The sequence below is a fragment of the Drosophila mojavensis genome, unplaced genomic scaffold (genome assembly GCF_018153725.1).
Source record: "Drosophila mojavensis isolate 15081-1352.22 unplaced genomic scaffold, ASM1815372v1 contig_36, whole genome shotgun sequence".
Classification (NCBI taxonomy): domain Eukaryota; kingdom Metazoa; phylum Arthropoda; class Insecta; order Diptera; family Drosophilidae; genus Drosophila; species Drosophila mojavensis.
In genome coordinates this window covers 6,772,837-6,787,927 of record NW_025318858.1, presented here as the reverse complement: position 1 = coordinate 6,787,927, position 15,091 = coordinate 6,772,837, and the positions used below count along the sequence as shown (strand labels likewise).

The window sequence follows — 15,091 nt, the reverse complement described above, 5'->3', positions numbered from 1 at the left end:
AGACTAATTTGATTATCGATTTAAATATTGATATTCAACTAAATATGTTTCGTGGTAATAGATTTAAAGACAATCTTGATTTGAATTAGCAACTTCTAGGTCCACAGGTGAATGAAGAAATAGTTAACCAGAACACCTAAGGGCGGGGCTGAGATATATCGGTCTTATCCGATATATTCGATATAGATGAGCTCGACAATTGATTGATTCTAATCTCTTCCTAATTCCCAGCTCTAAGAACTCTCATAAAGAACAATAAATCACTTTTCTTCATCTTCGTCTGTCATGTTGTCATCTATAGTATATTTAAAAGCTAGTAAACCTTCTTTTTAATTTCAGCAATTATATTATTAGTTTCAACGACCGAAACAGCATATGAAATGAGCGAAAATGAACAAACGCATTAATGCGGTTAGGTCAAGCAGCTATGCTTAATTGAAAAACACTTATGGAGAAGGCTCTTCGATACAAATCAGGGCAACCGCACTACTGTGCCACAGGTGCCACACACACACACACACAGACACACTCACATCGTTTACTATTTATACATACATACACAAGTCCGACTACAACACACTTTCATCAGCAATCAACACTTTAGACACATTTCATCTGCTGCCCTAGCAAAAATCACAAAACAACAGCGAAAAACTTGGAATAATTAAAAGCATAAATAAATAACTGTTAGTTACACAGAGGGGCAGATATATACGGAGAGTGAGAGAGAAAGAGAGAGAGAGACAGGAGCTGAAAAATATTAGACAAGACAGGTTCAGGAGCCATAGGCAAATTGTAGATGACGAGTTGGCCTGGCCAATGGACCTAAGAGCTAAGACCTCCGGACCTGGGACCGGGCCAACTGAGAATCCTAGCTGTTGCTTGGTACTCACCCTCGAGCGCTCGATTCCTTGATATTAAAGCCAACACAAATTCCGGATTTGGGTCATCGTGATCACCGACGCCAACCGCAGCATGTTGCTGATGATGGCTGTGCTGGCCAGCGAGCAGGTGCGATGCCTGCGGCGTGGGCGGCAATTGTTGCTGCTGCTGATGAATGTGTTGCTGTTGTTGCTGCTGTTGCTGTTGCTGCTGCTGTTGCTGTTGCTGCTGGTGATTATCCATGACTGACAGCTGCTGTTGCAGATGCTGTGGATGCGAATGTGGATGCGGATGTGGATGTGGATGTGGATGTGGATGCTGTTGATGCAATGGCGGTGGCGGTTTCAGCGTTTGCATCATCTCTAAAGCCAGTTGCATGCACACTCCCAACAACAACAACAACAGCACCGAACGCCAGCAAATCGATGAGAACTTCCTTAATTTGCAACTGGTATAAACACAGGCCTGTCTGTAGAGCTAATTCAATATGCGTTTCGTCACACGAGTCGTATGCGTAATAATTGAAGAGTATATGACGCACTAGCGGACAGGCACTTTTCTTGGCACAATTTTATTTAAGCCTGATCAATTTCAATTTTAATGAACTGACCTGTATTTGACAAAAAACTATATTTATATATATGTATATATAAATATAAATATATTATATAGTGAAACACACGCGCGGTAAGCGCGATCCAACCTGGCAAAGAGGCGGAAATGTTTAGTCACGCGGCGAAGATTTTATTTTTGTTATATTCCATAAGGTAAGGCAGACGGCACTGCCTTATAGATAGAGCCAGATTGGATCGCTCGTTGGTTGGTTGACTCGTTGACTGTTTGAGCACTTCCACTGCCACTGGTACTGGCACTGACTCTGGCACTGTGGCACATCGTGTGTAATGTGCCGTTGCCGTCGCCGTCGCCGTCGCTCGCCTCGATTTCTTATCAGGCGAGCGAAACGCACGGCGGTTTTTCTTTGGCTTTTGGTACTTCGCTTCGATTGTGTAGCCGAGGAAACGAGTGTGTGTGTGTGTGTGTGTGTGTGTGTGTATTCTTTTACTATACTCGATGCCTTGCTATATCAATTTGGACTCTTATGTGTGTAGAGGCAGCTTCAAGTGTCTGCTTCGCAATTCAGTTACAAAAACAATTTCAATATAGACGAACCTACAAATAGCAAATAGCTCGAGCTTGTCGCCCTATAATGTAGGGTGCATGTTTTCTTCTCTTCCTCAGAGTTGAGTACACAAACAGAACATGAACAATGCCTATCTGCTTATGGCCTAATTATGCATCAATAGTCGAGCTACTGAAATTATAATAAACATTGAACATTGAACATTGTTTTGGAATCGCTAAAAATTAAATGCTACAAACATATTTCCATGTAAATTTTGTGCTGTTGTGGTTAACTAAGACCTGAGCGCTTTCAATATGTTTTGGAAGTGAACTTTACATTAATTTTACAGCTATTTTCATTTATAAAACTTCAGAATATCCTTTAATTTTTCATTTTAAAATATTTTTTATTCTTCGCAATTTTGTAGTAATTTTTCTGATTTGATTCGCACTATTTGTTCGAATTTTCAATTCGTGCTGTTTGTGTTTCACTGCGATTCGATTTCAACTCAATATTCACTCGAACGCCATTTTGCGACGGCAATTGGCAAACGCGACGGAAGGCAGCGACAAAATGGCGTCGGCGTCGACGGCGGCGGCACAGCAGAGCTTAACGGCATGACAGTGCACGGCACGGCAACACTGGCAGTAGCTAACGGACGCATGCTGCGTTGTTTGTTAGCTATGTATTTTTTGTTTCTTTTTCTCTTCTTTTTTTTTTGTTTTTGTTTTTGTATTTATGTATTTTTCGTATTTATGTTGTTGTTGTTGTTGCTGCTGCTGCTATTTGTGGCACTCGGGCTGCATTTTTTGCGCACTTTTTGACGCTTTTGTTGCCGTTGTCGCTGCTGCTGCATCTGCGTCTCGCGTTATTGTTGCAGCTCTTCCTGTTGTTGTGTGAGCTTTTTTATTTGACTTTTACGATACTTTTTATGCCGTTTGCCTTTTTGTGTGTGCCCTAGCTAGTGTGCGTGTGTGGGTGTTTGTGCTTGTGTTTGTGTGTGTTTACCAATTGATCTTAATGTGACACAAATGATATGGTAAAATGCAGGCAGCCAGGCTAGCGAACAACACAACAATGGCGACTGCGACAGCGACAGCAACAGCGACGGCGACGTCGTCGACAATTTTTGTGCTGTTTTTAGTATGCGCACTGTTATGCTTAACTTGGCCCCACTCGCCCCCTCGCAGCCCGGGCAGCCCAGGCAGCAGTTAACAGTTGGCATGCCCTATACCTATATGTATGTAATCTATGCCCGTTCCGTTTCCGTTTCCGTTGCCGATGCCGTTGCCGTTGCCGTTCTCGTTCTTGTTCGTTATGCAGGCGGCATTACAATATTTTGCGAGACCTAAAAGTTTTAGCAGAAAAGTTTTTCTCTTAAGAATTTTCGAGTAATAACTGCAAAAAAGCGCTGCGGCAGCGGCAACAAAAACAACAACAACAGCAGCAGCAACAACAACAACAACAGCCAAAGCTAAAACGAGCCAACGCCTGGCGACACCTTCGCTGTGGCCCCAAAACAACAGTCAACAGCACTTAAAAGTCAGCGACGGCAATGGCATAGCACAAATATGAGAAACTTAACTCAAAAGTCCAAGTCAATACGCGCGGTCAACGCAAAAACAACAAAAGCCATGAACAGAGGAAGAAGAAGAATAAGAAGAGTACGAAGAAGAACAGCAGCAGCGGCAGCAACAACAACAACAAATGTAGCAGCAGCAGCAACTGCTCGCCTTCCAGGCCGCAACAAGCACCGCCCCTTTATATTGAAAACATTGGAAATCGTTGATAACAACAAAAGTAACAAAAGCTACAACAACAGCAATTGCCCAGTTGGCATTTTGGTCATGCGCGAGAGTCCGTTATCTTATCGCCAGCGACGCCATTAAACTGGAACTGGAAAAGCTCTGTTGCTTGGGCTGGGTTGGGTTGGGCAGGCGCTTGTACAAGGGTTAAAGGCGTTCCAGCGGCTGCGCAGTGCAGCATGCGCAGAGCGGCCAGACCAGTCAATCATTATTTTTACCCAACTCGAGTCACCCTGTGCGGCCAGACACTGCGTATACCCTGTATGCCTGCCAAGCCACATAAAGTGCATTATGTGCGTAGGCATCGGTATTAAGAAAACTGAAATATACAAAATATACTTTGAAGATTTTAACTAACAATTTCTTCTGCTTAATGATATTTATGTATAGAAGAATTTTATTTTATTTTTTTTTTATATTATTTATTATAATTAAATAAAATATATTCTTTATATTATTTTATTTATTTAATTAATTTGTATTTATTTATTTTATTATTTTTTTTTTTTTTTTATATAGGAAATTTGTTTAGGTAAGCAATGAATATATTTAAATATTGTACAGGGTATTTGTAAGTTTAGCCCTGCTCTCTACTGATTTCTTCTCTCTGCCTGTCTAGTTTTCCAATAACGGGTGCTTCGTGTTGGCCAGCCCCACCGCCCATCCGTCTGCCTGGCATTTTGTTTTCGCATTTATTTATGAGACGCTTAGAGCGCGCCAAGTGCCACACGCCGCACGCCAAGCGCTTTGACCCAAACCACAACATGATGGACTCTAGTGGAGGACAACAGCTGGTGGTCATATCATAGCCGACTAGACCAGCAAGAGAGCGCCTTTTAATATACGGATCACATGGAGCACAGGAGCACAGGGGTATTCAATAGTTGTCTTTATTATATCGAATTTCAACCACAATAAACGGCGGCCATTTGCTTACCAAAAAAAAGTGATGCCAAAATAATATGTCAAATATGTTTGTATCTAGTTTTTTTATGGAAGTCTTTAGTGTTTGTTTTTTTTTTTTTTTTTTATAGAGCTTGGTGACAAGGTGTTGAGTTAACAACGCGTAGGCTTAGTTTATTACAGTAATGATATCCTTAAGACTTTTCAGACCTTTTGCAGATCGTAGGCGCTTTCATAGAGAGCAGAGCGTTAAATGAAAGAGTTATTGACACACTCTAAATAAATAATACTTAGAGCCATGTTGTTATTTGTATTCGAACTCTACTTTTCGCTCCATAATTGCCTCAATTACGAGCATTTAGATTCCCTCATAACCATGTGTATATTGATTGCATAAGCTAGCATTCTTAGTCGTCATAGAAAGTGTAAGAGGAACAACCTGAGCCTTGGCTATCTGATAATTAAAATGGTTATAATAATTAATATTATATTAATGATGATATTAAGAATAATCAGGATATTTAGAAAATAAGTTTGTAAAGACTCTTATAAATTAAAATAATGAGATTTGAAATTGAAATTAATAATGATAATTATTATATTTATAGTTTCATTGCGATAATAAATGAGCATTGTGGCTTTGACAGTTATAATGATATTACTATCATTATATTGGCAAGTAAATTTTAATCAAATTATGTTGAAAATATTAGTCGATCTAATTGAGCGGAAAATTCTTCATATCGAAGTCACATAGTAACAAGTGCCACGTTTGCTTGACAAATCATAAAAATAAATGATTAAGATAATTACCGTATGTAATAATAATATGACTAAGATAAGTATTGCTAGTATGAAAAGAGTTTTACCTCTGCAAAATTTCGTGACAATTTAAGCATATAAACAAGATAAACAAGTTTTCATCGTAACACGGAGACCAGCCTATGCTCGGCCAATTACGCGTGACATACTTCATTCACAAAATTAAAACAACACTATTATTCGGTCAAGAAAAGAAAATGAGTATATTGGTTTTGTCTGGTGTCCGTCGTACTGTCAGTCAGTGTCAAACGAAGCCGCAACCGTAGCCGAAACTGAACTGAACTGACTTGATACGATAGTCGTGTATACTACAACCGCTCTTGAAAGTCTAGTGCATATATCGCTCATTGGAGGCATGGCTAATTGACTATCTGTTACAGCCCTTTGTTGGTATTCAACTTAACCTTAGTCTTAAATTATTGCTTGATCATACATACGCTAAACTCGTTTTTACTCAAGGTGTGGCAAATCCAAGAATAAAACAGAATTATCATTTTTCATACTCCAATAGACTCGCATTCGGACATAATAAGGTGGCCGATGAAGTCTTCATCAATCCGAAAATTGTGATCTTTGAACGCATTTATCGACTTGATCTGTCAACAAATACAGCCGTGGCGGACATCAACTATCTTTTCTGATAGATCATTAATTTGACTAAGCTAAGAAATCAACTCTTCAATGAACTAGCCCAAAACATTTTTTCCCATAGTGCAGCATAGTAACGGATCGGACATTGGAGCGTGACCCTGAAAATTGTAGGGCAGTCCGAAAAAATAATGCGAACTTGTGAAATTCACTGACCGTTTGAAGCGGCCCAGTCATATAATGACGATGATGATGCAGATGCACCACGAGTTCCCAGTTCAAGCTCGTGCTTACAAAATAGACGAAAATCTATTGACAGTGACTGTGACTTTCAAAACTTCGAGCATACTCGAATGACTGGGCGGAACATTATAGCAGGTGTTTATGCAGCTGGGTAGGGGGAGGGGAAGGGCAGGGGGGAAGTGGGAAATGTTATGCATCTGAAAATGATTTGGAGGGACTTTTTGCCAAAGTGACAACAGCTAAGACAAGGTAATAATTATTATAAACCGGATTGTAATAACAATGGATCATCCATTAAAGACACTAAGAGAAAAGTTGGTGAGTGAAAAATACTTAAAAAGAAAAGTTAAGAACTTTTATTACAATATACTTAGATGAATTTAATGCGATCTCTGTAATATTTCGGTAAGTCTCAGATATTTTGTGCAGTGTAGACGTTCAATTGAATAATTATTAAAGAATCACAGGTTTCTGGTACTGTAGTATCTACATATAATTTTACTCAAGTGCATAAAATTGCGCGCAATTTACAGACAAATATTACAAGTTAATATAATATATAAGTCGGTACAGTGACAGAAATTGTATGGAAATTTCTTGCAGTGTACTCGCTTTATTAGACAATTAAACGCATTTCATTAAAATTTCATCGACGATTTTCATGCTATTTTTGTTGTTATTGTCTTGGTTGTTGTCATGCGTCTGTATGTTGTGTGTGATGATGTTGGTGTTGGCTATGAACTTGTCTTTATGTCGCTACAGCGCTACGAGTTACATAAATCTCGCCAATGATAACGAAAAACTTGCTGGCTGTGCACATTTTTACACATACTATGCAAGTGGCTCATCCAAAAAGTATTGTTTGAAAGTTTTGACCGACTGCGAAGCGAGCTTGATCGAGTCTTTGACATGTCGCAGCAAGTTTCATTTCTCGATTCGAATGTCAACGGTGAACAAGTGCAAAAGTCAGACGTCGCAGTGTATCAACGGAGACTCTTATATTGGATACGAATAGATCACAGGATATACAAACATAAAATATACATATATACGCATACATACTCTATCTATTATAGAGTGTTGTTTAAAATGGACTTTGGTGAATTTCGCGAATTTGGTCACGCTTCCATTGAGTTCATAATCAACTACTTGAGCAGCATACGTGAGAGGTGTGTGTGTGTGTGTGTGTGTGTGTGTGTGTGTCTGTGTATGTGTTATCCTTTTCAAGCAATTTGTTACCTTCACAGAAATGTGCTATCCAACGTGTTGCCTTACGATGTCATCAATCAGCTGCCTAGGCAAATACCAGAGCAACCCGAGCACTGGCGACAAATACTTGAAGATCTGGAACATATTATCCTGCCCGGATTGACCCACTGGCAATCGCCCTACTTTAATGCCTTTTTTCCGTCATCCACATCCGCTGGCTCTATAATAGGAGAGCTGCTTATAGCGGGCATAGGAGTCTTGGGATTTAGTTGGGTGAGTCATAAATATATGAAATCAATAAATATTTAAGCCTCACAAGAAATTAGAAAATATACCATTTTGAAATACAAATGCTGGTACTTAATTTTAAGAAAACTTTAATTCATTATTTAATTTTTTGTATTATAAATTCAGTTAAAAAGTGAACTGCTTTTAACATACATTTTGTTTATTAGAGCTTTCTCCAGAAATATATATTTTTTATTTGCGAAAATTCGAACGAACTGCTTATTTAAGCACGTTTTCTCATTTCAATCTCAGGATAGCTAAATATATGAGTGCGTCTGCTTAGCATATTTAAAATTCTCAAATTCTAAAAGATTGCGTTGTATGGACAAATACGTTTGTAAATGTTCAGAAAAGAGAGCGATAAGTTAAAAAAAAAAAGAAAAGACATACCAGCTGTATTTCTTCAATAAGTCAAGAATGTTCAAATCTAATTGAGCAATGAAAACCTCTCAAGTATACAAATTATATATCGAGCCTACAAACAAGAAATGAGTTTTAAAGCGGTTAAAAAAATAGCACACAAATATGCATATTGATTCGCCTTAGGCGCTCGGTCAATCAGAAGATCTAACAAAGACCCAATCGTGATTGTGTTATTGTAGAACCAGAGCCTACAACTTTTTATCGGACAATGTATGAATGTATTCTATATCAAATCAGCCGAGTTGGCCGTGGCTGTATGTAGTGTAATATAGTATATAGAATAAAAGTTTATTCTATTATTTTTTAAATTCATCCTTAGACGATCCTAATAAATAATGAAATTTAATTTAAACAATATTTTTTAAATAATAATACACAGAAAATACTATTCAATTATACACAACAAATTAAAGAACAATTAAAAATATGGAAAATATCATTTCTCATAGTGTGGAAATGCAGATTTTGTGTACGTGCATAAGTGCACAATAGCCAGAGTTCAGTCAAAATCATATGTGAAGGCCAACTAGAAGACTCATTCATACTTGTTTTGTTACACTGAAATACACATATATTTCACATTAAGTTAAATATTCAAATTCGAAACGTTTTGAATTGATATGTTGCAGTCAATCAGGTGTCATTCTATTATTTTGAAGAGATAGTGTTAAGAGAAACACTGACCCAAAGTCGGCTCAAGAGAAACATGTTGAGAGCAGCTACGACTGAGTGAGAACAGAAAGCCAACTACTGCTAATGCGGTGCTGTGGGAAACCAACTGTATCTGGGAACAGACACCAAACACCGCATTCGGCTTGAGAGTAGCAATTAAAATCAACGTTTTATTTGTCCGATAGTCTTATAATTTTAAATGAAGTAGTAATAAAATTTGTTTATTAGATATTATTGTTTAAAATGTCGTTAAATTTTAAATTTATTTACATACAAATGTTAGAACAGTCAAACAAAAACCTGTTGGTTCTAAACGCAGCTAAAATTGGTTGGGAACAGTTTGCAACTGGCTGCTATGAAACGAGATAAATTAACTGAGAAGAGTTGTTACTAAAGTGCAACTGGCAACAAGTAGCAACCGAGCGCATGCAAATGCGTACTTTATAATTTGATTCTATATATAGCAAGCGAGTGTCAAAAATACATTGATCGGGAACAGTTTTAAAATTAATTGGAAGCAATCGGCAAACCAATTGAGAACAGATGATGATGCCCGTTAAACTCGAATAAAAATTGCAAATTCATTATGGAATAACATAATTATTTTGAATCTGTTTTTAGACTAGTTTTGTTGTCATAGCTAAGTAAGTTTTCAACGTATTTTTTTAAAGAGATGCTATTGATTATTTGTGTTAGTAAGCATATATGTATATCTCGGCACTATTTATTCTTTATGGCTTGGTGTCAATATAATTAGAAGGGGAGAGGCATTCTCTAATTGTGTTACCTGGATTTGAATTCGTTTCGCAGACAATTAGATGAACCACTGCCACTCGGTTGTGGAGTATTAAATGAGCGATTCTCGGGCGTCAACTTGTGGACAATCGATCGCTCGATCGGTTCGTCGGGCAGTATAAAAGGCATTTCACTAGAGGCGCGGTTTGACAGAGTTAAACTCAACCTCGTAGCGAACAGAGCGACAAAAAGTGCTGGTGTTGGTCATTGGGTGTAAAGGTGTATAGAGCTTTGTAAACAACAAACGAAAAAGGCAAACACCCATACAGACAATACGCGAATAGTACAAATAGAAACGCACCAGGCCTTACTACAAAATTCGACGTCGAAAACGTGACCGTAGCTCCAAAATGGATGCCCAAGAATTTCGTGAATTTGGCAAAGCTGCGGTTGACTTTGTGGCTGATTACTTGGAGAACATCAGAGATCATGATGTGTTGCCCTCTGTGGAGCCGGGCTATTTGCTAAATCTGTTGCCCAAGCAAATGCCTGAGACTCCCGAAACTTGGAGCGAGGTGCTAAAGGACATCAATCGAGTGATCAAGCCGGGCATCACGCATTGGCAATCACCTAATATGCATGCCTATTACCCCACCAGTGTATCCTACCCCTCCATTGTGGGTGAGATGCTGGCCAGCGGTTTCGGCATTATGGGCTTCAGTTGGGTACGTGCAGGTGAAATCTCATCTCTTGTTCAATTGAGCTGAATGGAAGCCCTTTGTCCGCATGCGACAAGTGAAAGCGCCAAAGAACTTGACAAACGAGTTGTTAAAGTCGCAAGCGAGCAAACAAACAAAACAAACTTTATTTATTCATCTCGGGGGACTGGGTCACGCTTTATAAAATTATCTGCATTTACCCAAATGACTAAACATATTTTCCCTTTCCATATTTGCAGATCTGCAGTCCGGCTTGCACGGAGCTGGAAGTCGTCGTTATGGATTGGCTAGCCAAGTTTCTGAATCTTCCCAAACACTTTCTACACGAAAATGAGGGACCTGGTGGCGGTGTCATTCAAGGCTCTGCCAGTGAGGCAGTGCTAGTGGCTGTGCTCGCCGCCAGAGAGCAGGCAGTGCGACGTCTGCGACTCAGCCAGCCAGAGCTGAGCGAGAGTGAGATTAGGGGCAAACTAATTGCCTATTCATCGGATCAGAGCAACAGCTGCATTGAGAAGGCGGGCGTCTTGGCGGCCATGCCCATCAAGCTGCTGCCAGCCGGCGCGGATCTTGTGCTGCGTGGCGATGCACTGAAGCAGGCCATTGAGCAAGATGTAGCGGCAGGTCTCATACCAGTCATCTGCATAGCTTCGCTAGGTACCACAGGCACGTGTGCCTACGACGACATTGAATCTCTGGCCAGCATCTGTGAACAGAATGAGGTGTGGCTGCATGTGGATGCGGCATATGCTGGCGGTGCCTTTGCTCTGGAGGAATGCTCGGAGCTGCGTCGGGGCTTGGAGCGTGTGGACTCGCTTAACTTTAATCTACATAAATTTATGCTAGTCAACTTTGATTGCGCCGCCATGTGGTTGCGCGATGCCAACAAGGTGATTGACAGCTTCAATGTGGATCGCATCTATCTAAAGCACAAGCACGAGGGTCAGACGCAGATTCCAGACTTCCGCCATTGGCAGATTCCGTTGGGTCGTCGCTTTCGCGCTCTGAAAGTGTGGATCACGTTCCGCACACTTGGAGCTGAGGGCCTGCGAGCTCACATACGCAAACACATCACATTAGCTAAACAGTTCGAGGATCTGGTGAAGGCAGACGAACGTTTCGAGTTGATTGCTCCGCGTGCTCTGGGACTGGTTTGCTTCCGGGCGAAGGGTGACAATGAAATCACATCACAGCTGCTGCAGCGCCTAATGGAGCGCAAGAAGATTTACATGGTGAAGGCGGAACATTGTGGGCGGCTTTTCCTGAGATTTGCCGTATGCGGCATGGATCCAAAACCTTCGGACATTGAATTTGCCTGGACGGAAATCCAAACACAGCTCACATCGGTGTGCGCAGAGCAACAGGTGAATACCCGCAAGGCTGGCGAACTATCCGAGCTTACAACCCATTTAAGTGGATTACATGTGACAAATGAAACGCAACAGCGTTAGTTTTAAATAAGAACAAAAGATACTTCACATACATATACATGCAGACAATATTTAAATTAATTAACCTGGTCCAAGCGTTGGCAAAGTAATAAAAATATTAGATTTAATAAATGGAAAAACACTTAAACCCAATGATTTTCTTTATACAAGTTGCAGTCATTTCAATTTGTGCGCAACTGAATAGTCTTCAATTAATATACTCGATATGCATTTACGATATTGGTAAGTAAAAGTTCGCAGTGCTACCAGAATTGCCAATTAGTACAACAACTCAAAATTGTGCTTTATACAATATATTTATCAAAGTAGTTTATTTTTCATTTTAAAACGTATTTTTTATTTATTTATTTTATTTATCTTTTTTCAAACCAATATTTTTCAATTTACCGCCACTTTCGTATCTAAAATCGATATACTTATTCGATAGCCTTTGGTTTGGCATTTGAACAAAAATTATTGAGCAGCATTGCCAGTCTTAAAAAAATGTATGCAGCTGTTTATTGCAGGGAGTGAAAACAGAATATGAAATCGCAAATATACTTTTTATAATTTTGTGTAAAATTGGTTTTATGATTTGTATTTGACAGTTCCTAATTAAATTAAAATTTTGTACATATAATTTGTAAGCAAACGTAGCATTGCACCTTATCATATATTATTCACTGTTCTGGCATAGAAAAGTGTATTTGTGAAATGTGTCAATCCGATAGTTTTGTTGTAAACCCAAATCATAGAGCACTCGCATTCATAACAAAATTTCACTGTTTTCGCAAAACACCCAGAAACTGATCAGGCCTGTTGACACGTTGATCTGAAATGGTGAGTGCAGACTATTTGCTGCAGTTGAACATAATAAATAATAGGAAATGCTTTCCGTTTGTGCACAGTTATGTATAAACTAGCCAATAGGCGCAGTTTATACAATGCAGCAGCACTCCAAGCTGAGCTCACCGGGCTGCAACAGCATGGAAGCAGCCACCACGACTTCAACCATAATCTGGAGTCTGCCAAACGGAATGCCCAGATTGTGATAGTTGGCGGTGGTCTGGCAGGCTTGTCAGCGGCCAAGCATCTACTGTTGAATGGTTTTCATAGTACGCTCGTCCTGGAGGCAACGGAACGCTATGGTGGTCGTATTAACTCCAAGCGCTTTGGCGACACATTTTGTGAGCTGGGCGCTAAGTGGGTTAACATTAATGGCTCCCATGATTCCATGTACGAGCTATTGCGTAATGCCGAAGGCCTGACAAAACAGCTGAAGCAGCCGTCGCCCGTCATTTATGTGCACACAGTGGGTGATGGTAAGCAAGATCAACAGAGCAAGGTGCCAACTGGCATGGTTGAACAGATAGATACGTTGTTCCGAGACTTGTGCCGCGGATTCAAGGTGCGCGATAAAGTGAAGAGTGGCGGCGATTTGCACTCGTTGGACAATGTCATGGCATATTTTCAGTCGGAGAGCGACAAGTTGATAGCTTCATCCTTTAAGCAGCCCGGCGAACAGGCAATAGCACGCGAGATTTTTCAGTCGCTGTTCAAGGACTTCAGCAGCATATTGGGCTGCTGTCTTGAGTATGTGAATATCCAGCATGTTACCTCATGTCCGTTGGAGCAGGAAGCGCATCCGATTTACGTGCCCACTGGCCTGGACAACGCCGTCAATGCGCTAACCCACGACTTGAACAAACAGCAGCTGCAGACAGGCAAACCCGTCGGCCAAATACAGTGGAAGACGCCTTCAGATACGCAATTTGTGGGTTGTCTCGACGGCAGTCTGTATAGTGCCGATCATATAATCTGTACGCTGCCTTTGGGCGTGCTAAAGAACTTTTCTGGTATCCTGTTCAAGCCCATGCTGCCGCTGGAGAAGCTACAAGCCATAAAGAATCTAGGTTTTGGTAATCCAGTCAAAATCTATCTTTCCTACAAACGGCCCATTAGTCGGTGGCTCAAGTCGAATCTACGTCCGTTGTGTCCATTACAGCAAGCAAGTCCAAGCCCGGCCATTGAAGGAACAGATGCAAATCTAAAGCGAAGCTGGACTCGACAGATTGTAGAAATATCTCAGCTGCCCAGCAGCCAACATGTCCTCGAAGTCCGCGTCGGTGGCGGATATTACGATGAGATTGAGAAGCTGCCCGATGCGATGCTGTTGGAGCAGTTTACAATGCTATTACGAAAGTGCCTGTGCAACCAGAACGTGCCCTATCCGCAGGCCATGCTGCGCTCCAACTGGAATAGCTCCGCGTGTTTTCTAGGCGGCCGACCTTATTTCTCCGTCGACAGCAGCGCTCGCGATGTCCAGTCCTTGGCGGCTCCTCTTGGCGATGCAGCACCAACACTTCTCTTTGCAGGCGACGCCACCGCAATGCACGGATTTGGAACCATTGACGGAGCACGTTCCAGTGGCATACGTGAGGCGCAACGTATTATCGACTTTTACAACATGAAGCACAGTGTCTAAAAAAAAAAAAAAAAAAAAAAAAAAAAAAAACTCGTTTCAGAGCCCTAGTCAAAATTAACGGTTAATTCTATACATTAGTTATGAAAATATAATTAATTAAGTACATTTATTAAAAACGAATAGCGTAAGAAAAGGCAAGAATTTTATTTTATGAAAATCATTCAGTAATAATCCACAACATTTTGATTATAGAGTAATCTATTTAGCAAATTCAAAGCAGCTTTTTTTCTTTAAATATCTCACTTTAAATGGAATTGGAGCTGACGTAGCTATGATGGCACCCTCAATATATTTTATCCTGTCAGTTCTCTATCTTCTCTGTTACTTGCTCATCTCAACTAAGCAGCACCTGCTCTTGCTGGAACCCATGGAGTGTATGTGAACTATGAGAGCAGTCGCTTGAATGATCGGTTCGATTCCGTCCATCTCAAATCCGAATGACGAATGTACTGCATGTATTATATAAAACAGCGTTCCTCTGCGTATGCGTACAATTTAAATTACCATATTTATATGTAAGTATTTGAATTGCCGATAGCTCGCGCCATGACTACAAAAAGGTCGCAAAGTTTCAGTATTAAAACACGATATTTTTTTTGGTTGGTTATCCTATCGTTTTGTTAGGTCAGCTATCGGCTATTTACTATCGATTAAAATATAATCCGATATTAGTATTATTTTTTTTAAGACATATATTTTATTTAAAATATACAAGCTATATTTTATTTTGTTAAAGTTGTATAATGCTAACTATTTATATATTGAAA

At 40.1% G+C, this 15,091-nt stretch overlaps 3 protein-coding genes across 5 annotated transcripts in view; 2 read left to right on the top strand and 1 right to left on the bottom strand.

Annotated features, from left to right (window-relative positions):
- Positions 1-1,498, bottom strand: part of LOC6576179 (LIM/homeobox protein Lhx3) — a 33,924-nt gene extending 32,426 nt beyond the window's left edge. The window contains exon 1 of the mRNA XM_032729265.2: positions 894-1,498. Coding sequence (XP_032585156.1) covers positions 894-1,260 — 367 coding nt within the window. The 5' untranslated portion in view covers positions 1,261-1,498. The remainder of the gene's footprint in view (positions 1-893) is intronic.
- A 2,981-nt stretch (positions 1,499-4,479) lies between these two features.
- LOC6576175 (3,4-dihydroxyphenylacetaldehyde synthase 2) lies at positions 4,480-11,950 on the top strand. Of its 3 annotated transcripts, none has more exons than XM_044008816.1 (3): positions 4,480-4,683; positions 7,614-7,848; positions 10,652-11,950. In XM_044008816.1, exon 3 carries the CDS (start codon positions 10,691-10,693, stop codon positions 11,858-11,860), a length of 1,170 nt encoding a protein of 389 aa, XP_043864751.1. In that variant the 5' UTR covers positions 4,480-4,683; positions 7,614-7,848; positions 10,652-10,690; the 3' UTR covers positions 11,861-11,950. The 3 variants fall into 3 exon arrangements, with proteins under 3 accessions (XP_043864751.1, XP_015020520.1, XP_002002174.1); XM_015165034.3 differs by lacking the exon at positions 4,480-4,683 and adding an exon at positions 6,537-7,535; XM_002002138.4 differs by lacking the exons at positions 4,480-4,683; positions 7,614-7,848 and adding an exon at positions 9,897-10,418.
- A 392-nt stretch (positions 11,951-12,342) lies between these two features.
- LOC6576174 (protein anon-37Cs) lies at positions 12,343-14,534 on the top strand. The gene is made up of 2 exons (XM_002002137.4): positions 12,343-12,679; positions 12,748-14,534. The coding sequence occupies exon 2, from the start codon at positions 12,750-12,752 to the stop codon at positions 14,322-14,324; it is 1,575 nt and encodes a 524-aa protein (XP_002002173.1). The 5' UTR covers positions 12,343-12,679; positions 12,748-12,749; the 3' UTR covers positions 14,325-14,534.
- The last annotated feature ends 557 nt before the right edge of the window (positions 14,535-15,091 follow it).

Bases quoted from the DNA above. Each gene is read 5' to 3' on its own strand.
- LOC6576175 (XM_015165034.3), top strand. From the start codon at position 7,276: ATGTCGCAGCAAGTTTCATTTCTCGATTCGAATGTCAACGGTGAACAA. The intron at 7,536-7,613 runs GTGTGTGTGTGT...TTACCTTCACAG, and splicing joins TTGAGCAGCATACGTGAGAG to AAATGTGCTATCCAACGTGT. The intron at 7,849-10,651 runs GTGAGTCATAAA...CCATATTTGCAG, and splicing joins GAGTCTTGGGATTTAGTTGG to ATCTGCAGTCCGGCTTGCAC.
- LOC6576174 (XM_002002137.4), top strand. From the start codon at position 12,750: ATGTATAAACTAGCCAATAGGCGCAGTTTATACAATGCAGCAGCACTC.